Raw genomic sequence first — 26,387 nt, 5'->3', positions numbered from 1 at the left:
CCCCTCCACGGCCCCCCACCCCCCACCCTCTCAATGAGGTATGACGCGATGAAGGTCTTGCCGGAAGACGTGGGGGCGCACACCAGGGCGGACGAGCCTGGTGGAAATCACGCACGGTTGGCAGGCAGGGGGCCCAAGAAGAGGGCTAGGGTCAGTGGGGCCGTTATGCTGTGCCCACGTGCCGGGGCGTGGATCCGCTCTGAATTGTGTGTGCGCCCGGGAGCAGCTAGTCGTACACAGGTCATACATGCACGCCTAGCAAGCCGCCTTCAATCCTCAGGCCGCTGTCAGCCAATAATGCGCCTGCACTGATGTAATCAGCGCCGCACTTACCCGCATCCACAGTGTCCAGCAGGCGCCGCTGCCACGCGTCCGGCACGAACGCGACGCGCCCGTCCCGCTCCCCGCCGCGCTCTCGCGGCAGCAGGTGCGGCACCAGCAGCAGCTGCAGCCGCTCCGCGCTCGGCGGCCGCCAGCCGACTGCGTCCCAGTCGATGGCTTTGAGCTTGGGCTGCAGGCTGCGGTGCGGGCCGCCTGCTGCCGCTACCTCCTGGCTCTTGCCCTTGCCAGGGCCCTTGTCCTTCTTCTTGAACCCCTCCTTGGATTCCTTGGGCGCACCCTCCTTCCCTTTACCCTTCTTCGTGCCCCCGCCCCTGCCATCAGACGCAGCTCCAGCCGCGGCGTCCGCCTGCTCAGCGGCCCGCGGCGGCAGCGCCTGCATCAGGCACGACGCCAGGTCGCCGAATCCGGCCGCGCGCGCCGCGGCCGCCGCCACCGCGAGCGGCGCGGCCGGCCCGCCTCCGCCGTCGGTACCTTTGGGCAGGTCGACGGGCTCTGCTTGCTGCCTCCGCGGCAGCGCCAGCGCCCGTTGGACCGCCAGCAGCAGAAGCCGCAGCGGCGCTTCCAGGCGCGACGGCACCCCTCCGCCGCTGCTGCCGCCGCCGCCCTTGGCGGTGCCCTTTGCTGCCCTCCTCAGCCACACGTGGGCGACCACCAGCCGCGCCGCCGCCGCGTGCGCCGCGCCGGCCGGCGTCGTGGCGGCGGCCGCGAAGCCGTCGACCGCCTCCGCCGCGCGCGCCAGGGCCGTCTCTGTCGGCGCGTCGAGCGCCGAGTCCACCGAGCGCAGCGCGGTCAGCCGCCAGCTGCACAGATCCCTCTCCGCGTCCAAGGCAGCCAGGCGCGCCGCATTGTCGCGCCTGATGTGGTCGGCGGACGACTTGCCGCCCTTGCCGGTCCTCCCGCCGCCCCCGCCGCCGCCGCGCTTGGCTACGCCGCCGGCCTCAGTCTCCTCCTCCGCCAGCTGCGCGGCGGCCGTGATGGCTGCGCCGCGCTTGCTGCCGCCCCCTGAATCATAGAAGCCGCCCTGCAGGCTCAGCACCATGCGGTTCATGGCACGCGCCGAGAACTGCAGAGGAATAAAGGGGATAGGCAGCACAGCGCCTCTCAAGGCGGCGCTCTATAAGCTGGGGTAGGGCATTCTTGGGCGACGCCATGGCGGATGGGGTTGGCTGCACGCATTGCATTCTGAGCTCAGCCTGGGATCTTCAGTGAGGACCGGGACAACCGTCACACAGCCTCCGCCCTGCACCACTCCCCAGCATCCGCAGCGCCACACTTTGCCGAGGGACGGCACCCAGGAAAACCCCCGGTGCGCGCCTGCTTCTGGCGTGTGGCCCAGTGGCTCATCGCCTTGTCGGCGATGCGGAGCGCCCGCCTCAGCAGCTCTTCGCGCGCCTTGGTGTCGGCCTCGGCGCGGGCGGCTTCCAAGAGGCCGGAGAGCGCGCCCGCCTCGTCGCGCGTCATGAACCTGGCTCAGCGTGGACCGGGAAGGGGGGCGAAGTGCCCACAGCTGGTCGTGCAGGGCAGTGCCTAGTTGTGAGTTGTCAATTGCGTGATCAGCGCCAATCCAGGCATGCAAGCAGCTCAACGGGTGACGCCAGGAGGAGGCCCACAATACGGATGGGATGGACATCAGCTGCAGCTCCACAGGCGGTATTCGCCCCCGCCTCGCTCTGAGGGGCAGTCGAGGCGCACCTGCTGAACTTTCTAGAGGCCAGCTGGTGTGGCTTCATGCGCAGTAGCTGCTTGCGCTGCGCTTCCATGTCCAGGTCAGCCTTGGCCTGGAGGGGGGGTAAGGTAAGGGGGTGGTTGACGGGAGCGGGCGCCACCGTGATGTGACAGCCACTGCTGTGATTTGGTGGCGGGTGTCTCAACGTGCAGACGCAAGAAACCTGTTTGTGCAGGGGCCGAGTAGCATGCCTTGCACAAACACTGCCCAGCCAGAAGGTCTCCTTCATCAAGCTTCCTGGAGTGCAGCCGCCACACACACACAGCGTGCACAACCCCGCCCATATCCCATACGCCGCGCTGCGGCAAACACCGGCACGCAGCACCTCCAGCATGAAGAAGGGCTTCAGGTCTGTCCGGATGTGCCAGTGGTACCGCTCCTGCCACGGCCGCTGCACGGCCGCGAAACGCCCGCCGGCCAGCGGCGGCGCGGCGCCCGACCTCTCCACGCTGTCACCGTTGGCTGTCTCGCCGTGGCCCTCGGCGGCTGCGCAGGCACTGGGGCCAGACAGCAAGGGTATGCTGCTGTCCGCATCGCCGCGCTCCAGCGCCGCCCGCAGTTCTGACACCAGGTCGCACGATCCCGCCAATGCCAGCGCCGCCTGCTGGCGGATGCAGATCTCCTCCCCGAGCCGCCGCTGCAGCGCCCCGTGCCGCGCGCCCTCCGATGCCGCTGCGCGCGCCGCGGCCGCCGCGGCAGCGCCCCAGACCTCGGTCGCCTCTGGGGGCGGCACGAGCGCCGCGGCCGTGAGCTTTGGGGGTTCTCTGACGGCGCTGAGCAGCTGAGCGACATCTGCGCCCGCCGCCAGGGCATCCACCGCGGCCAGCACGGCCGCTGCGCGGCGGCCGGCGCCGTCTGGGGGCAGGGCCGCCAGCAGGGCGCTGGCTGCGCTTGTGCCGCCATTGAGCAGGGAGATTGCCACGGCGAAGAAAAGGCCTGTGTCCCAGGGATCCACCAGCTCAGCGAGGGCCCTCAACTGTCCGTCCTCTTCAGGTGCGTCGGCCTCTCGCAGCTGCGGCGGGTGCGGCCGGTCTGGTGGCGGCGCACCCTCGGCAGTGCTGAAGGCAGGCGCGACCCATTCAGGTGCGCTCGCCAGTGCGGCCCTGGCAAACGGCATCAGCAGCTGTCGCGTCATCCGCGCTGCGCCAGGGTCGGAGCGCAGCGCCGTCGCCACCGGCAGCGCCCGGCTCTCCAGGCTGAGCCAATCCAACAGCACACAGTGCAGCGCCCACACGCGCGACAGCCACGGCCACGCCGCGCGGGCCGCAGCGGCCTCCGCCACAACCCCCGCCGCTGTCGGAGCCTCCTGCCCATAGTCCTCGGCACCAACACCACCTAAACTGCTGGCTGCGGCAGAGCCGGCAGCGGCGGCGCGTGCGGCGCATGCGCCGCCCAGCGCCTCGCGCGGGCTGGCCGATTGCGACAGCAGGGCCCTGACCAAAGCCCCCTCGCGCGCGTCCTGGCCTTCCCCTCCACCGCAGCTCACATTCTGGCTGCCGCCGCACCGCACCTCTCCTTTGATTGCCACAGCGCCACGCCCTGCATCGTCGCATCCCCCAACGCTTGCCGCACTGCCGCCAACGCCGCCGCGGCGGCTGACGCCGTGAGAGCCGATCAAGCCGGGCAGCAAGGCCGCAGCCGCCGCGCTGACGGCGGGCCCCTCCTCCGCCAACAGGCGGTGCGCATACGATGCGCGCAGCAGGTAGCCAAACACGGAGTGACTGTTGGCCTGCAGGCCGCCGAGAAACACCAGGTCGCGGCGTGCCAGCAGGTACAGGTAAGCCGCCGCCAGCAGCCCGCGCCGCACGCGCGCCAGCGGCCGCCGCGCGGCAGCGGCGCCTGTGCCCCCGCCCTCGTCGCCGTCGCGTCCGGCGAGCTGCCTGCTGCTCTCCTCGTCGACCATGTCAGCCACCATAACATATCGCGGCTTCAACTCATCCAGCAGCCGCTGCCACTCTGGGGACCCTGGGTCGCATTCCGCCACCCTGAGCCCATCGCGGCGCCACGCGAGCGCCGACATGTGGCGCGTGAACACGGCACGCAGCGCGGCAGCGGCGGGGTCGTCGGCGGCCCAGGCGGCAGCGAGGGCGGGCGAGAGGAGGACCACGAAGCGGCAGCCGCGGTCGAGGAGCATCTTGAGGCGGCACTCTGCCCGGTAGACCGCCTGTTGGGTGGTTGATGGGTCGGCACGGACGGCAGCGGCGGTGCCGGCGAGTGGAAAATGTACAGATCTTAAGTCATGGTTGTCTATGTATTGGCTGAATGGTGTTGTGCCTGACGCGTATGAGCAAGCTGGCTTGCACCTCAGCAGATTGCTCGCACGAACTGACAGTAGGTGTCAGGCGTGCGGGTGCAGAAGCCAGTAGTGCGCCGCGCTGCAGCGCGGCACCACTTCATCAAAGCAGGAACTGTTTACCCCCTGCCGTAATAGCAAGCGCCATCCGCTGCACAGGCCGGTGTCAAGCCGCGGCTGCAGCCACTCACCGCCAGCGGCTGCCCCACATCCACCCGGGTGCCGGGAGCCCCCAGCAGGCTGTGCAGCAGCAGGCTGTCGCCATCCAGGACGAATGCCTCGGCCCAACCCATGTCATGAGAAATATCCATGTACCGAGGCACCAGGCGGGCAGCCTGGCGAGCGCGGTGTGGGGCCGGGCAACGGGAGGCACTGGACTATCCATACCTGTCTCATGGTGGGGGCCCGCGAGGTGGGCGTCGCTGCCGGCGCGAGAAAGCTGGCATCCTGAGGTCTGTTCAGGGATCGAGCGGCTCCCGTGCAGGCTCATGACCCGCACCTGAGCCAGCAGCCAGTCCTCGGGATCAAGATCTCGTTCCATCCCGTCCGAGCTTTCAGCGCTGATGGTATAATCAAGATGGATATGACATCAATGTGATCGTGTCGCCACGAATGTATAAAGATGAACTGGGCGTACGCCAAGGCCGTGTCGAGACGTCAGTGATCGCCACTGAAAGCAGTGATCGACACTGATGTTACCGTGGCCGACACGTTATGGTGACACGTTGAAAAAAAGCGCACGGAGTGCGCGTGTACGCATCGCAAGGCAGCAGATTGCGACCGGGCAGTGTGTGATTGTGACCGGGCAGTGTCAGTTGCTGGACTTCTCAGGCCCTGCGCGACGTTTTTTGGTAATGAAGCCTTGCCTGCTTGGGACTATCGCGTATCAAAAGCTATGCAGATGCTACAACGTGTAGATGTCCAATTTATTACTTGAGGTCCCCGTCACGCATCGTGTCACACAGCTGCTCTCAAAATTGGCACAGCTCAACCGATGAACACAGCGGGGTGCTGCGCACGCTTCTTCACCTCTCACTCTGTTGGGATACAAGCAACGTAACAAGGCTCATCACCAAACAATGAAAAGACACTGCGTCCCCCTCACGCTGCGCTCGTCACCTTGGCCGCCGCCTGCGCCGCCACGCCGCCGCTGCTGCTTGCCAGCACCGCCTCTGCTGCGCGCCGCCCCGACACCAGGGCGCCCTCAAACGTGGCGCTGTCCCTGTGGTCGCCGCACACAAACAGGCCGCCGCCCAGCTCGACCGGCCGCCGGAAGTTGGTCGGGGGTGCCTGGCTGGGCTGGGCAAAGGGGATGCGGTAGGTGCGGAGGTGCTGCCAGCTGGAGACCTGGCCTGCGCCAAACCAGGGGCCCAGCTCTGCCTTGACCGCCGCCGTCAGCTCGTCGTCGCTCAGCTGCGGCTGCGTGCCGATGACAGACACTGACACCAGCGCCTGTGGCGAGCAGTCATGGGATCGGATACGGGGAGCAACGGGTGGTGGCTTCAGCGAGGTGGCTCATGGGTGACGCGTGGCTCGCGTATGGGTGAACGAGGCGCCGCTCAAGGTGAGCTCGACCGTCTAGCGCTCAGTGTTGCTGAAGTAGTCTAAAGGACTTCTCAGATGCACATCAACAGCGACAGCAGCAGCACCTGCTGCAGGAGCGTCAGCTGCTGCCGCTGCCGCTCCCTCTTCTATCTGCCCAACCAGCTTCGAGAACAAGTACGGCGCACGTCAGGGGATCACCAGAGCGCCCACCTGCCCCGCTGGCGCGTAGCTGGCGGACACGGTGCTGGGGAAGCAGGCGTTGTTGACGAGCCCCTTGCCGGTGCCGTTGAGGTAGAGCACGTTGTCGGGGTTGGGGGGTGAGGGGGCCGAGAAGTAGAGGCAGGCGGTGCCCACGCCGTCCTCCGGCTTGGAGGGGGAGGCCTGGGGCAAGGTGATGCAGGCCGAAGTGAGAAGGGTGGTGCTTTCCAGGCATGGCGCGTGCGCGACATACCACGTTTGAAGGATAATTAGACGCTGCAGCCACTCGCTCGTGCCCGCGCCTGCCAGTATTTAGGAGTCCTCTCACAGACATCACACTCAATTGAGGCCTGTCGCCCCGCAACCACTCCTGCTCCAGCTTCACAGGCCCCTGTCCCCCAGGCTGCCCACCCACCTCCAGCCGGCCCGCAAGCAGCCGCCGCGCCTCTGGGCCCTCTGTCGCCACCACCACGCCGCGCCGCGCCACCACGCTGCGGCCGTCCGCGAGCACCACGCGTGCCCCCGCGTTGTCGCCACCACCCCCCTCTATCCGCTCCACCTTGGCCCCTGAGTGTGTGGGGGCAGAGCGCAAGAGGGGACGCTGATGTTAGGTTAGCGTCCTCACCACGCGGCCTTTGCCGCCGCGATCAGCGGCCCATGCGGCGCCCAGCCCCGGTGGTGCTCAACGCAGGAAAGCAGCCTGTTGCGCCTGCTGCACACCCAGACCTCCCATTGCAGTCAAATCGTAACCAGGTCAGGCTCAAGAGACTGATGCAGCCGCGCCCAGGGGTGCGACAAGTGCCCAGGCCCTTGCCAGCGCTCACCAAGGAAGAGGCTGTCCGCTGCCAGCCGCCCGCCGAGCTGCTCCGCCACCGCGCCGATGCCGCCCTCCGGTAGGCAGTTCTGGCCTGTGGCCAGCATGCGCATGACGAATGAGAAGAGGCGGCTGCTGGTGCCCAGCTTGGTGTCAAAGAAGATGCCCCCCAGGAAGGGCCGGAAGAAGCGGTCGATGATCTCGGGGGAGAAGCCCTCCTCCTGGGTAAGGTGGGGTGGGGGGTCGACCAGTGGGTGGACTGCTGGGGGCGGGTGGGTGGCAGCTTGACAGTCAGGAGGCGCAAGGCGCGGCGAGGGGCTGGCCCTGGGCCTTGGAGACGAGACATATGCGGCCTCTCGGAATTGGGTTCATTTCATGCTGGGCAATCTTTGCTTGGACCAGCCGGCCCCCCGCACGCCGAGTGGCTCAGCAATCGCAACGGAACATGCCCTCGCCGACCCCCAACAACAAACGGCTGCTTGGCCTGCGCCCCGGCCCGCCCCTCCCACCTTGAGCCGCTGCTCAATGGTCGTCTCTGGCCGCGCGAAGATGTCATCGATCGAGCCCAGCAGGCTCTTGAGCCTGAACACCCCCACGTTGACCTTGTCCCCAACAGACCCTATGGGGTTGGCCAGCGACAGCAGGCCGTCCACAAAGTGGCGCAGCGGGTCCGCCACGGTGTGCCAGCCGCCGTTGAACCAGACGCGCGCGCCGGCGTAGAAGGGGCGCAGGCGGAGGGCCTCGTAGTCCAGCACCTGCTGCGCGTAGGGGTAACCCGTCAAAAAGATCTGGAAGCCGCGGTCCAGGAGAAAGCCGCCCACGTCGTCCGTCCGCACGCGCCCGCCGACGCCGTCGGACGCCTCGAGCAGCAGCGCGGTCACGCCGCGCTTCTGCAGCAGCTCCGCGCAGTGGAGGCCGGCCAGGCCGGCGCCGACGACGACGACGTCCGCCTCGGAGGGCAGCTGCGGCGCAGCTGGACCGGCGGCTGCAGCGGCGGCCACGGCGCGGCCGCGGGGCGCCGGGGAGCGCCGCGGGGCACACACAGCCGCGGGCGTGGCGGGGTAGTGCGCCTCATGGCGGGGGCCGGATCGAGAGGTCGAGCGGTTTGCCACGGCCCGTTGCTGCCGGCACGAGGCCAAAGGCACGGGAGCGGCGCACGGACTAGCAAACGGCCGTGCCCCTTGCAGGGAGGCCTGGCCCGCAATGCCCGCAGAGGCCATGGAGAGCAAGCTGCACCTGCGGTGGCAGGGGAGTGGCGGTCGGAAGCGCGATCCCCACGGCAGCAAATCGCTGGGAGATCGGCTGTGTCGAGCAGCGGGTGGACCACACGCCGCGCGCCCCGCCAAGTGCCCCGTGCACAGGTGGCGTGGAGGCCTGAAACCACGCACATTGACAGCTAACCCTCAGATGTCGCGCCTGCGTGAGCTCCGCGCTACGCGCCTCAGTGTCGAGGTACGCTCGAGCTGCAGCGGGTGCCAGTGGGTGATGCGCAAGGAAGTCAGGGATAAAAAGAAATTCATCCGCTTGAGGACCACTGAACTCAGATCCGAGCGCATTCGAAATTATCAAGTGTCGTGCTTTGCTGCTTTGACGGTGTCACCCGCATTCTAGATCACGACGTTGCGCATCTGCACGCAGTTTAGCTCTTTCATGGTTGGTATGGATCTCAAATCTTGGTCTCGACTTGTCTGAACCATGCCAGGACATCAATCCGAAAAGGGTCGGCATCAAGTGTTTATCCTAAAGGCTCGTTAGCTTGTGTAGCATCGGAGAAGCAATCCTGTCACTTGAATTTGTCGCTTAGATGGCCACTCAGCGGACCTTCTGCCGAGCCGCCGTGCTGCAGCGGGGCCCATGCGCCGTGGCGGCCGCAGCCGCAGCGATCCGCGACCAGCTCGCCGCACACCCTCACCTGCCGCCGGACCTCGTAGCGAACTTGATGGCAGCTGCGGACGCCCTGGAGGGCAAGGAGCCTGCGCCGGCGCCTGCTGCAGCCGTGCACGACCCAGCCGACGACGTTGAGGTGACCACCAGCGACGGCGACAAAAAGCAGCGGAAAGACAAGCGCAAGCGGCGCGACTCAGAGGCGCCGCCGCCGGCAGCAGAGGCAGGGGTGCACGACGGACAGGCAGCAGCGGCTGTGCCGGCAACCCCAGAGGGCGGCAAGCCTGCTAAGAAAAAGCACAAAAAGGACAAAGGCGCTGCAGTCGTAGCGGTGCCAGGGTCAGCGGCAACGCCCGGCGCTGCCACTGGTCCAGGCGAGCAGCAGCAGCAGCAGCAGCAGCAGCAGCAGCAGCAGCAGCAGCAGCACAAGCAGCAGCAACAGCAACAGGGGCAGCAGCAACCACACAACAGAAAGCAGAAGCACAAACATAAACAGCAGCCACCACCTGATGGCGGGGGCAGCGCCGGCGACGGCGTGGCGGCAGCAGACGCCGGCAGCAGCGGAAAGCACCGGCATGAAAACGGAGTGCCGGCTGACACCGGCGGCAGCGGCTTGCCCAGCAAAAAGGAGGGCGCACCCAACAGCGGCCAGCATGAAGACGCCCACAGAGAGAAGAGTGCCAAGAAGAAGCACAAGGACAAGGAGAGGAATCAGGACAAGGCTAGTGCCAAAGCTACGCTCAAAAAGAAGGAAAAGGACAAGGTCGGCAAGGAGAAGGGGAAGAGCGGCGGCCAGTAGCCAGCCGAGCATGCGGCTGCGTCGCGTCCCTCCCGCCCATGCCACAGGCCAGCCCCGGAATCATGGAGGCTAGCTGCATGGCTGTTAATGTGTTGCGCCCACCATGTGGACCTCCTTTCAATGACTGTGCATGCATTGCTTTGTTCTTTGAGTTTGTTACACGACGTAACCGCCACCCCTTGACGTGAAAGTGGATATCACCTAAGCCATTCGGCTTGCCGGTGACCAAACTGAATCTGCTGAGTGTCATGGAGTGACCTGATCTGGCAAGTGCAGCAGCTTGATATACTGATAATCATCGAATTGGCATGAGCAGACATTGGCAGCTCAGAGCACACAGTGAGAAAGGGTATTGTGCCTTGCCAATAAGCAGAAATGACACAATTTCCAGAAATGACACAGTCCCAAGTTGCACCAAATTGCACAAAACCGCCTGAATTGCTTCAGCAACAATGCCAGGAACGGATCTACATTCGCCTGAAGCAAATACATGATGGCCAGAAACAGCATCAAAGCTGCCAGCCAATAATTGTTGATACAGCCACACTGCTGTGCCCGCCTGCTCACGATGTGAACGGCCATGGGCGATGGCACTTGTTTTCCCGATCCTACGCCGACAAACGCCGCCTGCCCTGCTGATGCTATTGCTGCTGTTGCTACTGCTGCTGGAGCTTCTGCGGCTGCTGCTGCTGCTGCTTCTGCTGCTGCTGCTGCTCTTGCTGAGTGGTCCCCTTTGCATGTCGCTGCCGCTGCCGCTCGTCCCCTGGCTGCCCCTTCGGACCGCCATCACCATCGCCAGAGCGCTGCCCGCCCCCGCCCGTCGCGCCCCTGAGCGCCGCCAGCTGCAGCAGCAGCTCCCGAGCACGCGGCGTGACCTCCCCTTCCAGGGGCACCCTGACGCGCACGTTGAAGTAGTGGTGGCCGTAGACGAGGCCGCCGTCTGTGCTGGCCACGACGCCGGCGTTGTCGAGGCGCAGGGCGTCGCCGTGCTGGGTGCCTGGGAGGTGACCGGACGGGGCGGGGCGGGACGGGGCACGTCACGAGACGGGCCAACTCAACATGATTGGCTGCCGGCGTCGCCAAACATCAAGAGCGCGCACAGCTCGATGAGTCGCGTCCTGTACCTCGTCTCAATCACTGCGCCGACAAGGTGGCCACACCCCCAGCCTCACCGGCCGGCACGCTGATGGTCCTCTGCCCCCTCACTGTCGCCACCGCCACCTCCACCCCCAGCAGCGCGTCATACAGCCCCAAGGGCAGGATGCTGTGCAGGTCGTCGCCGACGCGCTCGATGCCGGCGCGCCCCAGATCGTGGACCTGCAGCTTCACGAACAAGTCCCCCGCGGCGCCGCCGCGGCGCCCGGCGTCGCCCTGCCCCTTGACGCGCAGGATCTGGCCGTCCCCGACGCCGGCCGGCACTCGCACCCGCACGGTCCGCAGCATCCGCGCCCTGCCCTCGCCGCGGCAGCGCCCGCATGCACGCGCGGCCGCGCGGCCGGCGCCGTAACAGGCGGGGCAGGCGGCGGGGAGCAGGGGGCGGGCGATGCCGTCGCCGCCCCACTCGCGGCGCATGATGGTGCCGGCTCCGCTGCAGATGGGGCACAAGGCAGCGCGGTCGGCGGACTCCACACCGGTGCCCTGCACTCAAGGACACGGGGTGGCGGAGGACGCGAGAGGAGTGGGTGCGGTGCACGTGGTGAGAAAGGGACTGATCTGGCCATGTAATATGACCAGCAGCCGAAACAGATCCCCTGGACTCGCTTGCAGTGTTGACTGGACCGATGCAGGTGAAAACAAGCAACAACAAGATCCCGAAGAACAGGGGCTGCCGCAACCTTCCCACGATTTCTGTACAGTAGCTGTGTCCGCATCCCCAAGACCCCCTTTGCTTTCGCACAACAAACCCCTGCATTGCCCGCACCTTGCACTCTCTGCAGCATCCGTATGACGTCAGCGACAGCGACTTCTCCGCCCCCGTTATGGACTGCTCAAACTCCAGCCCGGCCACTGTGTAAACGTCAGTGCCGCGCTCCTGCCGCACAGACGCCGCCCCCGCGCCACCGATGCCGCCGCCGCTGGCACGTCCGCTGCCGGCGTTGCGTATGGACGGTCCATCTGGCATGGCAGGGGGCAAGGCAGAGAGGCGTGTGACTTTTTGTTCGCTCTTCCGCATGGATGCCTTCCCTGCTTGCACATCAGGTTTGGAGCGCATAGCAGAGCGCATCAATACAGCGCCAACAAGCCCCAAAAGCAAGCATCGCTCGTCCCAGCTGTGATGCGTCATACGGCCGCGAACCGCGCACCTCCCTTACGCGACCCTGGGCTCACCCCCTGCAAAGCCGTGCCCCAGGAGGTAGTCACGCAGGAACGAGTACTTGGGGCCCAGCGCCCCCACGCCCGCGCCGCCGCCGCACTGCTGCCGCAGGGTTTCGTCACTGAGCACCTCCAGCGCTAGGTTGATGGCCTGGAAGGCGCGGAGGCAGGCAGGCCGTCGCCGCCAAGGAGGACGGCATCCGGTGTTTACAGCCATGTTACAAGCGCCCCCGGTCCCATTGCAAGGCTGGCGCGGCTGCCATGCCCACGAGGGAAGGGGCGCCCATGGACTATCTGCATGCATAGGGCTGCTGCATGCTACCCAGGTGCGAGAGGGGCAGCCCGCACCTTGAACTTGTTGCTGGCGTTCGGCGATGCGTCCACGTCTGGGTGGCTGGCCGCGGCCAATCGCCGGTACGCAGCGCGCACCTCAGCAAACTGAGCTTCAGCCGGCAGGCCAAGCAGCGCGTACACGTCGTCGAGGGTCGCGACCGCCCAGGCCGCCGCGGGCGCAGGGTCGACGACCGCGCGTAGACGCCCTGCTCGGGCGCGCCGCTGCTGCTGCTCGTGGTGAGGACGCAGACGCGGGGGTCGCCGCAGCGCCGCATGCCGCCGGCATGCTATCCGATGCTGCTGGTTGCCTTGTAACAATGCGTTGGAGGTGCCTCCGGCCACGTTGACGCCTCTGCTCGCAAGTGCTGGTTCCATCGCGTTTTGTACAGTCTTCAAACTGCTTCAATTGTGATGCAACCGCGTTGTTACATATATGCCTTAGTGTGTGTATCTACTGTATAGCTTTGGGCGCTCCGTGCTACTGGGCCCTCATCATGACTACTGTACCCCATGTGATCTGGGCAAGACAAGCAACTGTGCGCTGAACTGGGTCATTGAGGTGAGGTTCCATGCAGTAGTAAAAAGGTCACGATGCCCCATGCGTTGCAAACCTCACAGTATCATCCCTGGATATGTGCTCGAAGGGTCCACAGTGAGTCAAACTTGTCAGGGCGCGGTACAGGTACACGTGTCCTACGCCCATGACAAGCGTCCATCAACAGCATGTTCCGATTAACAATGACACCAGATATTGGTGACCCCTTAAGCTCCCCGCATGGATTGCTTCTGACTGTGCAAGGAGTTGCCAGTGCAGACAACCCCAAGGCCAGCCCTGTCATGACACGAGGACGCACACACAAGCGCTGCACCTGCGCCTGCTGCGGACCTTACTGCGCCGCCGCAGCCGCCGTCGCCCTGCTGCCGCTGGCCTTGAGGTGGAAGACCTCCCCCAGGCCGCCCCCACCCCTGCGATGGGGCGCGTCGAGCGCCAGATCGGCGGCTGTGGGGCCGGATGGGACGATGCCTGCGGGGCGGGATGTACCGAAAAGGGGGGGACAGGCAATGACGCTGATTTAATTTTACAATTGCAAAATGAAAGCTGTGGACGGCTTTTTCAGCCACCTAATCACCCCTTGATGCCGTACCCTGCATTTTGTCTACTAGGAATACTTAGCCTCCTGATGCACAACACTAGCCCTACACCCCACCCGCTTTTTGTTTGCTTGGCCACAAAACCACATTGCGCCCCAGCGGTGCGCACCGCTGGGGTTGAGTGGGAAGAGGTTTGTGTAGTAGCTGCGCCGCGCCTCGTCCACATCAAACGTGTCGGCAACCTTGGGGGGGCGGGGGGCAGGGTTGAACCGGCAGCTTGGGAACATGAGGGAGACCTCACTCCGCACATCCAGACTCTGCTTCATCAGCGCCAGTGAGCAGCAAGGCATCAGCTGCACTCATTCGGCCTGATGCGTTTCCTGGGAAGCCGCAAGCCTGTGGTCCTTTGACTGCACGCACCACACACGCAATCGGAGGCACCTCTCCAAGACAAGCCCCATGCGACCCGCGGGGCAGCCGCGCGCACCTGCATGCCGCCCCCTGGCACAACGATCTGGTGGACGTCGCGCATCCAGGCGGCCAGGTGGGGGTGGTCTGCCACGCGCCTCCGGCCGCAGCGGAATATTCCCGCGTACACGGCGTCAAAGCGCACGATGGTGGGGAACAGCCGCAGGTCCGCCTCGGTGAATCTGTTTGTTATTGATTGCGGGGGGGATGGGGGTGGTTGATGTTGTTGCTGCGGCAGGGAGGGGCGAGCGTGGTGGGGCGGGGCAGGAGAGGCGGTGCTGACAGCCAACGCCTCTCCTGCAGACGGAGCGCGCATCCCACAGAGGGTGTGCGTGCTGCAAGACGAGAAATGCATCAATCCACAAAAAAGATGTTGTTCGCGACCGGAAAGGGCAGGAGGGGATACCGTAGCACCTGTCTGTGGGCTCAGCACTAAACCGAGAACCAAACCGTCATGAGCGCCCTCGCCCATGACAGCGGTGGCCCCCACCTGTCCCCGGCCAGGAAGCGGCTGCCGGCAAGAATGGCGTCAGCGCGCGCCAGGCCGTCGTGCAGCTCCCTGGCTGCGGTGTCGTAGGCGGCCTGGGTGGTGGAGAAGCCGCAGCGGTAGACGCCGTTGTTCATGGACGGGTAGATCTGGGCGTGGGTTCGGAGGTGAGGGAGCACAGAAGGGGCATGTGTTGTGAAGCTGGCATGGGTTCGGCGCAAGGGCGCCCGCACCCAGGAGGGGCACACAATGAGGGCGGCCTGGACAGTAGTTTGTGGGTTGCGCCGTCAACACTGTGCGTCCCGGCAGCGCCCATACTCCTGACTGTGCACACTCACCTCCCCCATCACTGACCGAACAGCCACCACTGGCGGATCACCAACATTCCCTGTCACCCCACCCACCCAGTCGTTGAGCTCGTCAATCTGTGCTGCCAGGTGCGCCGGCCGCAGCTCCACGCCGTTGGCGCCTGGCAGGTCCAGCACGCCAAACTGCCGCACCAGGGACGCGCTCTCGTTGCACACCAGGCGCCGCGTGGCGCGGTCCACCAGGAGCGGCGCGGTGCATCGCCCGCGGAAGCCGGGGCTGCCGCGGTCGTACACCTCCCTTTGTGGGCGTCAGGGGTTGGGCGGGTGAGGGGGTGGACGTGGTGAGGGTGTGGGTGGCAGGTGAGGAGGGTGAGGAGGGTGAGGAGGGTGGGGGTCTGATGACGTACAGGGGGGACAGGGGGCTTGAAGTGGGGGGCCAGGAAGGCAAGCGGCATGACATGGAGGGGGGGTTTGCAGGGGCTTTGTGCAGCAGATGTAGCGTCTGCACGGCACTAGCTGCCCAAAGGCCGGCTTTCCACGACTCCCCTTCCCAGGTGGGCCCCCACCTCCTTCCGGCCCGAGTGAAGCCAGGCTGCATTGCTGCACCTGCTCAACCCCCGAGCCCGCCAGCACCCTGCGCCCAGCACCCAGCCCACCAGAGGTCTCGCGCGCCGAACGCCGGGTCCCCCTCCCGCGGCATCACCCAGCCGCCGCGCGTCGCATTCTCAGGCTCATCCAGCAGCCGCGTGATGGTCACGGCGCCCGCGATGCCGCGCACTGCCAGAGTCAGCAGCACGCGGTGGCACCAGGGGCAGGCGTTGCCGACATAGAGATGGTAGCGCCCCGCCACGGCCTGGGCGGTTTGGAGTTTTGTTTTGCAGCGAGGGCGGTGGGTGGTGTTGTTGGGTATGAGTGGCCATCCAAGGTGCAGATGACGCTGGGTATGCTATTGTGGGCGCTGCATTTAGCTGCCCACCCCGCCCTGCCAAGTCTCCTGAGACAGGGCACTAACACCCTTCATGCGTACTGGATTCCGAACCAATAGCGCTGAGATGCACACATTCGCCCACCGGAAACTGGCTGGACCCGATCTCGTTGTCAAAGGAGTACTGGGGACGAGTGTAGGCCCCGCCGCTGTCCTGCGGCGCCAGCTCCCGCACCATGGTCTGCCACCCTAGCTGCCAGCCCTGCTTGGCGCCTGTCAAGGAGGCAGGGGTGGCAAGGACCAAGTGTGGCGCGAGGTAGGCGGCGTCCCAGGTTCCGAGCAATGTGTGGGGCTGCGAGGGTGGCGGATGGCGGGCAAGGTCAGCCGCGCCGGGATCCAGCTCACCAGTCACAAGCGCGCCCTGAGGTACAAGCTTGGACGACCACTCCAGCAGTGAGAAGCCCTTGTCCACTTGTGGCGGCGGCAAGGCCGCGCACACGCTCACTGCGAGGCGGCGGTGCTGACGCACAGGCGCCGCGCCACAGGCAGCCGAGGGCAGACGTGTTGGGACACCATCATTATATAATGACGTCCTTGCCTGACAGCTTGAAGGGGTTAAGGCTTTCATTGCGAGCGATCCGAGGTGGATAGAACCAGATCAACTGTTGGTATGGCCAAGCTTGATATATATGTGCAGCGATTTCTATGATGTACCATACCTCATGCTTGTGTGTATATCATAATTGCGGTACAGCTGCAGAGGTGCAACAGTTTTGTGTGTCGGCAGTGGTTCGCTGCCACCACCGGCAAGACTGAAACCGAACTCGCACCTGCGTCTCTCGCGCATAGCCGGCGCTCGTCGCCGGCAGTACCGTGGCTAAAGCCTGCAGTCTTCCCCACAATGCCAGTGCTGCGGGGTCGGCAAGGAACCTCGCTGCCTCGCACGGTCCATGCGGCTCACATATGTATAGCATTCGTTTCAATTTTCGTTCTCTTCCTAGCCCAGCCAGCTGAGCCACTGCGCCTGCCGGGGGCCGACGACATCAGGCGTTGGCTGAGGCGCGGCACTGCTGAGACTGCGAGCGACTCTGCATGGGGCGCGGAGGTCTTTGGCCGACCGCTGCTGTCCCAGCGATCTGAGGTTGACCCTGTGGCGCAGCGCATCCTTGCCTCGGGTGCCTACGGCGGCAGCGGCAGCAACGGTCGTGCCAACGCCGACGCTTTGTCGACAGTATTCGATGCTGCGGCGCTGGACCAGCTCCAGGGCCAGGCGCTGTCAGACGCACGGCGGACCGCGCCCGACGCAGCCACTACTGCAGCGGCCTATACGTCTGCCGCGTCCAGCGGCGCGTTCGACCTTGAGCGCGCGTCGATGCTGGCCACGCTGCAGTCGATTGCCTACTGCGGAGACCAGGTGCGGCAATGTGGTCTGAACGCAGCAGGAGCAGGCAGGACGAACGAGGGCAGCCGCCGCAAATCTGGAGGCCGGTCAAAGCTCATACTACCAGCTTCCCAGCTGCTTGCTCACCACCTAGATATGCCTGCGCTGGCTCCGCAGCACCAGCATTTGCGTGATTACAGCCGCCTCAATCAGGACCCATCATGTCATCCAAACTGTCAACTGCAAGGGGCCCCCTCAACACACCCAACCCCCAGGACGGCATGCGGGCGTGGTCATGCCGCCGCTGCGCGCGCGTCCCCGGTTTCCAGCCCGCCGTGGTCCACTTTGACGCTGACTGGGACCTGCTGGGCTACGCAGGCTACCTGCCCTCCCTGAACGCCAAGGTCGTCGCGTTCAGGGGGTCTGACGCGGGCAGCTGGGCAAACTGGGCCAACAACATGCGCGGTGGGCGGGGCGCTGCGGCGGTGCAGCGGGGCTTAGGCTGGGGGTGGATCGTTTGGGGAGCGGATGAGTTGGGTTGGGTGGGGTGGCGTGATGTGCTGCCAATGAGATGTAATGCATGGCGGCAGCTCTGGGACGTGCGGCGGCAGCATTCAATTGCTTGCTGTAGCATGCAGCCGCCGAGCGGCTTGCAGGCTGCTTTGCGCTCCTGGCCGCACCTGCTGCCAAGCAGGACCCTCCCTGACCGTCTTCCCCCTTCTCAACCTCCCCCCTCCCCCCCACCTCCCTCCCTGCGTATCCAAAACTCTCAAACCCAGCCTGGCGCACCGATGCGGCCTACCCCCTGCCCGGCGCCCCCAGCTCCCTGCGCATCCACAGCGGCTTCCACGTCCTCTGGAACAGCAGCAGCATGGCCAGGACCTTCACAGCTGCGTACGCCGGCCTCCTGGCCGCCCACCCCAATGGCCCCACCTACGTGCTGGGCCACAGCATGGGTGGCGCCCTCGCCCAGCTCTGCGCCATGGACCTGCGTGTTGCGTTCGACCCGCCAGATCTGAGGGTGTTCACGTTTGGGTCGCCGCGGGTCGGCAACGGCGAGTTTGCGGCGTTCTTCGTGCGGCACGTGGCGGAGAGCTGGCGATTCACGCACGGGCGCGACATCGTGCCGAGCGTGCCGCCAACCTACATGGGGTTCCGCCACGTCGCAAGAGAGGGTGCGCTGCTGGGGCTTGCATTATGGCTGAAATTGCGTTGCTGTAATCCTGGAGCAGTGGGCTCTGAAGTCCTAATGTTTCAACTGCAAATGCCATGGAAGGGTCAAATACATACTGGCAATCCAGGAATTTTTCTGTGCTGCGTTACGCTGCATGCACCCGTGTTACTCCCTTATCTTTCGCGCTCATGTGGCCAAGTGCCTCACGCATGTTTGCCATACCACGCTTTTTCGCGTTTGCCATCCCAACCCACGGCCTTGACCCCCCCCCCTCCCAGTTTGGCTGGTGGATGTGGCGCCCGCGGCTGGTGGTGCGGAGCCTGAGCAGCGCGTCATCGTGTGCGACGAGAGCGGCGAGGACCCCTCCTGCCACAACAGTGTATGCCACCTGGGCATGTGCACCAGCGTTGCGGACCACCTCACCTATATGGGGGCACACATGTGGGCAGGCGATGAGTGCTGATGAGCGCTGCCAGGGATACTTTAGTTGATTTGGTTGCGCCCCAGGCCTAAACGCAGCAGCCACCGCCTAGCACTGGCACCTGCGCCAGGCAACCCATGGCGACCTGGCTGTGAAGATTGACCTGAGCCATACAAGCGCAATCCATCCTGCGCTGCCATGGAGCAAAGCAAGCTATTGGCTCGAAATACTGCCAATCACATCCTGTTGGCTTATGAGAATGCTGTACCAGCCCAGGCTTCTAACGTGTGCTCATTTATGTGGTACGCGGCTGTCTGCCTCAACGGCGCACTGTATCTCTGTCATGATTGGCAGCGTGTGCGGTACACGTCCCGTGTGTGCTGGGTCTGGTGGCAAGGAAGCACCCACTTGCATTGCTTCGCCACTGCTTTGTAATGTTATCTGGCACATGCGGCTTGCAGACTGTGTAGCCCTTCATCTGGTCCAACACTCAACTGCTTGTTTGTAAAGCTGAGCTGCTCTGCGGCCATGCTGGATCTGCATGATCCCATGTCGCTGGGCCCCTGCTCGCATCATTCCAGGCGCACATGCTTATGCAGTGCAGAGTGCAATATAGCTTAGAGGTTATAGTCTGCCACCTGTAAAAAACTGTATTATAGGTTGCATCTGCCATGCGGTGCAGTGTGGACCATCAAAGCCAGCAACGCATCAGCAGCCTGCCGTTTAGGTCCCCAAACTGAGCACGCAGCCGGCCAAGTTGCGATGGCAGCCAGGACTTTGCAATAGTATTACATGGTGATTTGGGTCACCGAGTGATGCATGGAGAGCGCGGGGGGCGGCCGCACCCCACCCCTCACTTGCGCGGGGAAGAGGTCCAGCGAGCTGAAGCATCCGCGCGACCCTCGCGCGACGCAAAATCGTTTGACATGCGCGTGACCTCGCGCTCAAGCGCGTGAATCATGCGGATCAACTCAGTGAACCTGGCCGTGGACAGCAGCCGCGGGGAGCCCGGCGCCATAGCCGCGCCCAGCGGGGAGCCGGGCTGCACGGCCGGGCAGGGCACGGGCGCAGGGGGGCGCAGCGAGGGGTTGCAGCAGGGTGCCGGCAGGTCAGTATGGTTGCACGCTTATGGAGTGAAGAGTTTCAATGGAGCATGCAGAGCAGGGCTGCCGCATGTGGCGGCGTTAGCATGCAGCAAACGGCATGCATGCGGCATGAAGCCGCATGGAACAACAGCAGAGCGCTGACCAGCCCACAGTCGCTGCATGCAAGAGGCATGCACCCCAGCTTTGCATGCTGAAAAAGACGCAAGGGCCGTGCGCACCCTAGGGTTCCCGCTGGGGGGGGAGACCCCCACCGCCAGGCGGGCGAGCTCAGGGTTGAGCAGCGCGGCCGCCGCCGCGCCCTTCACGACAAAGATGTCGCTCTTCTTGGGAGAGGACATGTTGGAGCCAGCAGGAGCGGTGGGCGGCGCTGGGGGCGCCTCCGCCTGGTCCTTCGCGGGTAACTCAGGGAGCGGCAGGCTCATGGTGCGTACTAGCCTGCGTTTGGGTTGGGCGGGTGCGGCAACGTGAAGGGGGCAGGGGGTTTGGTCGCATGTTATCAGGTGGAGTGCAAGTGACCAGCAGGGTCAGGACAGAGCGCCTTGCATGCACCATGTAATGCTGTCGCATGGCGTCTTGCATGCACCACGTAATGCTGTCGCATGGCGTCACCCCCTTGTGCCTGCATGCGCTGAGACTGGCGGGAGGCACCATGCACACCTTTGAGGGGCAGTGGCAGGCAGGTGTGAAGCTCGAGGTCGGTTGTGCGTGATGGCCAGGTGGTCACATGAAGTCCCAGATTGAAAGCCGCACAGGAGGTTGAGACACGGAGTGAAATGTCAGGCGCATGCTGCAGGGTGTGTTGCTACTATGCGCGCATCAGCTGCATGACGACACAGCACGCACACCAGGAGTCGCAACGCGCGCCCGAGCCCCGCTGCTGCGGCACCATCGGCACACATCGACCAGCACCCAGCAGCTGCGGTGCACGTCCAGATCGAAGCAAGCCCCTCACCTGGGATCTCACAGGTAGATGATTTGGGGAGTCAGGCGTGCTGCAGGGACATACGGCGCAGTAATCGGGGCAGGAGGAAGGCGGAGTCAGGCGTAGGTGATGTACTGCTGCTGTCAGACGTGCCGCGCTGGGTGTGCCATCGGACTGCTTAGCCCCAGGGTCTGCAATCTAGTTGCTTTGGCCTACAATAAGAGGCGGGGGCAACCGGGTCAGGGGTTCAAATGCAACCTTCGCGCCGGGCACAGATCATCGAGACAAGTTCGACTTGAGGACAGGCTCGCTGCAACCTCACCTGAGAAGAATGAGTTTACAGAGGGTGTTGATATAACGAACGTTTGAGGGGATGGGGCACTCAAATAGGCAGGCGGGTTGGAAGGGCTGCAGACACACGTGGCTTGCTTGATGGTGCACCACCTGAAAAGGTGGTTGATGGCAGCAGCTGGGTCGGTGTCGCAGCAGTGCATGCGCTGGGCCGCTGACAGCGACCACTGCATCTCCACCTCTCTGCAAGCCAACCACTTCGTGCTGCGCGCCGCCGCGCACTGGCAAGCGCTTTTGAAGCAATCGGGCATGCAGGCGTGCGTGCCCTTCTCATCCTGGCCTTTCCACCGCCAAATGCATGTGCTGCGGCACACTCTCTTTCCAGAGTGCTTCAGGTGCGGGGCCGTGGTGTGCTGTGCAAGTGCCAAGTCGCCAGATTGGTGCAAGTGTTGCTCAGCGGTAACGTCTTCCCCTCTTTGTTGGCAAGATTGAGCCGCGGCCAACGAAGGGGCCTTGGTGGTTGATTTCCATCCTCACAAGGTGCTGAAGAAAGCTGGTGGTCTCCCTTGGCCGGTGGCCCTGAAGGCAAAGAGGAAACGCAGTGCAGCACAGCTCGCACATCAGTGCCGTGCGTTGTCCAGCAGCCCGACACGTAGGGCGACAACTGCACTCATGGACTGATGAACCCCCTCACCCCCCACCCTTAGTTGAAAGTGGACATGCCAAACATTTCTTCCTTTGCTCCAACGGTGCAATTAAATCAGGCAAAAACACCCCAACACACACCCTTACCCTCCATTTGCTCCGAGTGCGCGAGTCCCGTCAGCACCGAGCGTAGCGAGAAGCCACGGAGCAAGTACATCCTCCAACCTCGCGTTTGATTGCCACAACATGTCCAAGGAGCTTGATGACCACAATATTCACAGCGAAATAACTTACAAAGCTACAATGTCGCGCGCCCCTGAGTTCCAGGCCGCCAGGCCCATCGGAAAGCAGCCTTGGTGAGGCCCGTGTGGAGCCCTGGCGCCACTCTCCACGGCGTCAATGCGTCAAACTAAGATTATCACCACCTTTGCATGCATCCACCTCATCTGCAGGCCCTGGTACAGGGGCGAAGGAGGTGGCCGCATCTACCCGCACTGTGAGCAGGACGAAGATGCCGCCGGCCCTACCTGTGTCTCGTGGAACCAGCTGGCGGCCACCGGAGAGTACTTTGCCATCAAGAGCCTGTCGCGGGACTTCCTGGAGGGCAAAGACGGCATCGTGGTGAGCAGGCAGGCGGTGGGGGGAGCTGCTGGACGCGCGCGGCGCCTTTTTCGCCTGCTGCTGGCTGCACGCACGCACGGCAGCGACCCGCGCGAAGTGGGGTAACCCGGCGCCTGGCAGGCGCGTACATCCCCGAAAGATGCACGCTCGCTGCAGGCGCGCCTACAGTGTGCTGTCGGGCGCATTTATCTTCATCTCCTGCGCAACCCAGCAACAGAGGGGCAGCACCCCAGCTCCAAAACATACCTCAGGGATGATGCAGCCACACGCCTGCCTGCCGCCCAGCCAAACCAGCGCGCCCAGATGCATACATGACTCCGCCGCCACACCGCAACCCACTCCCAACAGTACGCCATGCTGGAGGCGGAGGTGGACGCCCACCGCCGCATCTCCACCCCGGCCGTGCCGGCCTTGCGCGACGTGGTGCGTGACGAGGAGACCGGGCAAGTGCACCTGGTGTTTGACTACGGTGGCCGCCCCATCCTCGATGTTGTCGACGGCACCTTCACGCCTGAGGGCACGGTGCTCAACACAACCTTGGCGGCGCATGCGACCGTGACGCTGCTGACGACGCTGCAGCAGCTGCATGCGTCTGGATACTCCTACAATGACCTGAAGCCCCACCAGCTGCTGTGGGACGCCTCGCGCGAGGCGCGGGACTTCCCCATGAAGCTGGCCGACTTTGGAGCAGGTGAGGAGGCTCGCGCAGTCTGTTGACGTATGCAGTGGGAGCAAGAGGGACCGGGTCATGATTGATTACCTCGCTCGTTGGCAAAGGGGGAGGGGAGCACTAACCGTGTCTGGTTGGAATGTGTGCTGTTGGGCTGCAAGGCAAATCTGCCTGTGACAAAGTGGGGGCCTATTAACACCAGGATGCATATATGCTCGCCCACCGCCGGCAGTCTGCATGGGGCGATGCAATAGAACCCATGGCGGCACTGGCCAAGGGTCGTTGCCAGCAACATGGCCGCACACCAGCCGACCGTCTGATGTGCGTCCTCCTCCCCCCCTTGGCCCCCGACTGGGCGCGTTTGCAGTGACCAAGATCGGCTCCAGCCAGCTGTTGAGCTGCACTTGTAGCTACATGCCGCCAGAGACGCACGCCATCGTGGCCAGCGGCATCGACGCCAGACGCCCCGATGGCATCCCCTCCACCCTTGGGCCCGCGTTTGACGTATGGGGTGCAGTGCTGAGCATCGCCACCATCGCCCTGGACGGCATCAACCCTTTTGAGGCGCCGTTGCACCGCAAGGAAGACTGCCCCGAGCCCTACCCGCGCATCCCGGGCTGCAGCTGGGACCCCTATGACGCGCAGGTGGTGCTGGAGCAGCCCACTGCGTACGAGAGCTCCCCCACCTGGGACGACCTTGACCCCGACCTGCAAGACTTCATCCGCGCAGGCCTCCACCCCAACCCAAAGGAGAGGGCCACCATCCAACAGCTCATGGCCATGGAGTGGGGCCGCCGCTGCATGGCCTTGCTGACGTCAGCATCCAGCGGCGACAACAAGGGGTGCGTCGGCAGCCATAACGCACAAGAGCGTGAGCAGGCCTTGGACCCGGAGGCGATGACGCCGCCACTGCAATCGGCGCCTGAGCCGGACGACGTCGAGAACAAGAGGGGTGCCGCCGCCATTACCCCCACAGTCGACTCCTCAGAACCCTGCGCATCATCCGAGTCCGGGTTCCAGGACAGCAGCGGCCGCACGCAGCTGCTGGCAGCGCTCCAGAGCACGGCCGAGGCGGAGCTGGCCGTAGAGGCCCGCATCCCGCACAATGCCAGCGTTCCCACCACGCACAGTGGCGACGCCGCCATACTCCTGCTGGCCGCCGAGCTGAAGGCGGCGCAATGTGAGCGCGATGACGCGCACCAGAGGCTGGCAGAGGAGCGGCTCGAGAACCGCGCGTTCATGGAGCGCGTGGACACGCGCGTGAGTGAGATGGGGCAGCAGATCAAGGTCCTCATGGATCTGGTGTCCACAATGCAGGTCAACAAAGGCATGGCGAGCCTGAGCGGCGGGATGCAGGACCGCTTGCACCTGCAGTCCAGCGCTGGCACTCGCAGCGAGGCGTCCGGTGTTGCCACCCCCTCGCGCACCACCGTCGCGGGCCATGCTGGCTCCAGCAGCGGCGGCGGCAGCAGCAGCCGCAGCCTCAACATAAGCATCTCCAGCGGCGGAGCCGCCGGCGCTGGCGCCCGCAAGCGCGGCAGCGAGGGCGCCGGGGCGCGCGTGCTGAAGGAGATGTGGGGGGATGTCAAGGCGGCCGGGCGGGCCGTGGCGGGCTGGTTTGAGCAGGCCCTGGCCCTGCCGTCAAGCAGCAAGGGCCCCAGCCGCGCTGCACCCGCAACCCCAAAGTCAAGGCGCTTTCTTGGAAGGCGCTCGGTGATGGCCCTAGTCTGAAGCATACAGCCTGAGAATGTGTTTTCTGTGCTCATGCAGCCGTGACCTTAGTGCGGGAACTGAGCAGTGTTGCGCTCTGCACCGAAGAGTGTGCCCTATCCTTTCTTCTAGCAAAGGTTTCCCCTTGTATTTTGATCCTGCCTGCTGCCTCAGCGCTTTGGCGACGGCCAACGGATGGTCGCGCATCGCAAGTCGTGCCATTCGCCTCGGCACTTGGGGGCGGTGTTGTGGGCTGCTTGTGACCTCAACGCCCGACGCCCCCGCCCGGAGCTCCCGCCCGCCGCCTCGTTACCCTCGCGGTGCGTAGTTTCAGCTGAGCCACGGCCCATACGCCAACGCCAGCATGCATCCTCAGGATGCCAGAGCTATCCAGTGCGGCCCATACGCCCTTGCATCTGATGGCCCCTACTCATTCAGTGTGCTCAAGCAGCCGTGCCCTTAGCGCGGGAACTGAGCAGTCTTGCGCTCTGCACCGAAGAGTGTGCCCTATCCTTTCTTCTAGCAAAGGTTTCCCCTTGTATTTTGATCCTGCCTGCTAATTCAGAGCTTTGGCAACGGCCCAACGGATGGTCGCGCATCGCAAGCCGTGCCATTCGCCTCGGCACTTGGGGGCGGTGTTGTGGGCTGCTTGTGACCTCAACGCCCGACGCCCCCGCCCGGAGCTCCCGCCCGCCGCCTCGTTACCCTCGCAGTGCGTAGTTTCAGCTGAGCCACGGCCCATACGCCATACGCCAGCATGCATCTTCGGGATGCCAGAGCTATCCAGTGCGGCCCATACGCCGGGGCATACGTTGGCCCCTGCTTTTTCAATGCACCTTTGCGCAACTGCCTCGCTGCTGCCGTGTCCCCCGTTAGACCGTTTTTGCACCTTCGGTACTGTAACGAGTGTTCATTTCAGCCCTTCAGCTCTCCAACTACCAGCCTGCACAAAGCTCAGGTGCCGCTATTGTCCGGGCAGCATTACCACTCGGGCAAGGGCGGCGAGTGAGCAGCCGGTGACGACGGCAGTGGCAGGTGACAGGCGTTTCAAACTTGTGTTCTGATCTCAAGATTGTAGCGTGATGCTGCTATCGGTTGCATGGACACATATCCACGACGGACACCTGACACGATTTTGATCTGTGCGTCACGCGTCAGAACGTCACATGATCGACGCGTCGTTGCGACATGTAGGGGGCACCAACCCTAGCAGCAGAAGCAGCACCTGCGTGGTGTGGTCCTGTGGGCGGCACGCGGCGGTCATGCTGGCAGCAGCACATGTGTCGCAACAAGTGGAGCCGGACCATGGGGTTTCAGCTGTGTATTGCGGGGGCCTCATCCGCCTGAGCAGTGTTGGCAGGTGAGGGGCGGAACAGCAGTTTCCTGGAGCGGTCAATAGGATGGAATGGGATTGTTACAGCGTCCGCGGCCGCCCGCATCTGGAGCCATCCAGGCTCATGGGGCTCAGATGGAAGTACAGAGCGGAAGCCGCGAGAGCTGCCTGTACGCATGGCAGCAACAAAGGCAATGTTGTGGATTAACTTTAGTTTCGTGGCTTAATGCTGGCCACAATGCACCGAGTATGCCGCCTCATTCCAGGCAACGAAAATACATCCTCGGCAGTTCAAACGGCAGCGGCGTCAACCGCAGCATGGTTTGAGTGCGTCTTGACTGCGAGGGCGCCGGCGGCAGCGTGTCTTTGCTGCAGTCTCTGCACCGGAAGTGGGGAATACAGCTGCATGAACCTCTGGGTTGCCTCGTGGGGGCCGGCAGCCCGACAGGGTTCGGCAGCCGCGTGGCTGCACAATCAACTCTCCCCCCAGCAACACACACACACACACACACACACACACACACACACACACACACACACACACACACACACACACACACACACACACACACACAAAGCAAACACA

General features: G+C 64.4%; 7 protein-coding genes across 7 annotated transcripts; 3 read left to right on the top strand and 4 right to left on the bottom strand.

The window, feature by feature from the left end:
* Positions 1 to 163: 163 nt before the first annotated feature.
* MNEG_1816 (hypothetical protein) lies at positions 164 to 4,902 on the bottom strand (the record flags this gene model as incomplete). Its single annotated transcript, XM_014049716.1, has 7 exons — positions 164 to 168; positions 334 to 1,405; positions 1,573 to 1,807; positions 2,035 to 2,120; positions 2,394 to 4,232; positions 4,553 to 4,696; positions 4,861 to 4,902. 7 exons carry the CDS (start codon positions 4,900 to 4,902, stop codon positions 164 to 166), a joined length of 3,423 nt encoding a protein of 1,140 aa, XP_013905170.1.
* Positions 4,903 to 5,462: 560 nt separating this feature from the next.
* Positions 5,463 to 8,138, bottom strand: MNEG_1815 (hypothetical protein; the record flags this gene model as incomplete). Its single annotated transcript, XM_014049715.1, has 5 exons — positions 5,463 to 5,813; positions 6,117 to 6,287; positions 6,520 to 6,671; positions 6,929 to 7,139; positions 7,428 to 8,138. The coding sequence occupies 5 exons, from the start codon at positions 8,136 to 8,138 to the stop codon at positions 5,463 to 5,465; spliced, it is 1,596 nt and encodes a 531-aa protein (XP_013905169.1).
* A 584-nt stretch (positions 8,139 to 8,722) lies between these two features.
* On the top strand, positions 8,723 to 9,601 carry MNEG_1814 (hypothetical protein; the record flags this gene model as incomplete). The annotated part of the gene is made up of 1 exon (XM_014049714.1): positions 8,723 to 9,601. The coding sequence occupies one exon, from the start codon at positions 8,723 to 8,725 to the stop codon at positions 9,599 to 9,601; it is 879 nt and encodes a 292-aa protein (XP_013905168.1).
* Positions 9,602 to 10,257: 656 nt separating this feature from the next.
* Positions 10,258 to 15,765, bottom strand: MNEG_1813 (Uncharacterized protein yqjG; the record flags this gene model as incomplete). The annotated part of the gene is made up of 10 exons (XM_014049713.1): positions 10,258 to 10,598; positions 10,774 to 11,239; positions 11,523 to 11,716; positions 11,930 to 12,065; positions 12,263 to 12,475; positions 13,827 to 13,989; positions 14,298 to 14,443; positions 14,699 to 14,900; positions 15,259 to 15,455; positions 15,673 to 15,765. 10 exons carry the CDS (start codon positions 15,763 to 15,765, stop codon positions 10,258 to 10,260), a joined length of 2,151 nt encoding a protein of 716 aa, XP_013905167.1.
* Positions 15,766 to 16,428: 663 nt separating this feature from the next.
* On the top strand, positions 16,429 to 18,545 carry MNEG_1812 (Lipase; the record flags this gene model as incomplete). The annotated part of the gene is made up of 4 exons (XM_014049712.1): positions 16,429 to 16,941; positions 17,184 to 17,373; positions 17,688 to 18,083; positions 18,361 to 18,545. 4 exons carry the CDS (start codon positions 16,429 to 16,431, stop codon positions 18,543 to 18,545), a joined length of 1,284 nt encoding a protein of 427 aa, XP_013905166.1.
* Positions 18,546 to 19,356: 811 nt separating this feature from the next.
* On the bottom strand, positions 19,357 to 20,031 carry MNEG_1811 (hypothetical protein; the record flags this gene model as incomplete). Its single annotated transcript, XM_014049711.1, has 2 exons — positions 19,357 to 19,545; positions 19,861 to 20,031. The coding sequence occupies 2 exons, from the start codon at positions 20,029 to 20,031 to the stop codon at positions 19,357 to 19,359; spliced, it is 360 nt and encodes a 119-aa protein (XP_013905165.1).
* A 1,739-nt stretch (positions 20,032 to 21,770) lies between these two features.
* On the top strand, positions 21,771 to 24,489 carry MNEG_1810 (hypothetical protein; the record flags this gene model as incomplete). The annotated part of the gene is made up of 4 exons (XM_014049710.1): positions 21,771 to 21,823; positions 21,920 to 22,088; positions 22,437 to 22,779; positions 23,126 to 24,489. 4 exons carry the CDS (start codon positions 21,771 to 21,773, stop codon positions 24,487 to 24,489), a joined length of 1,929 nt encoding a protein of 642 aa, XP_013905164.1.
* Between the last annotated feature and the right edge of the window lie 1,898 nt (positions 24,490 to 26,387).

The sequence above is a fragment of the Monoraphidium neglectum genome, assembly GCF_000611645.1.
Source record: "Monoraphidium neglectum strain SAG 48.87 unplaced genomic scaffold scaffold00190, whole genome shotgun sequence".
NCBI lineage: Eukaryota > Viridiplantae > Chlorophyta > Chlorophyceae > Sphaeropleales > Selenastraceae > Monoraphidium > Monoraphidium neglectum.
This window is presented reverse-complemented; position numbering and strand designations above follow the sequence as displayed.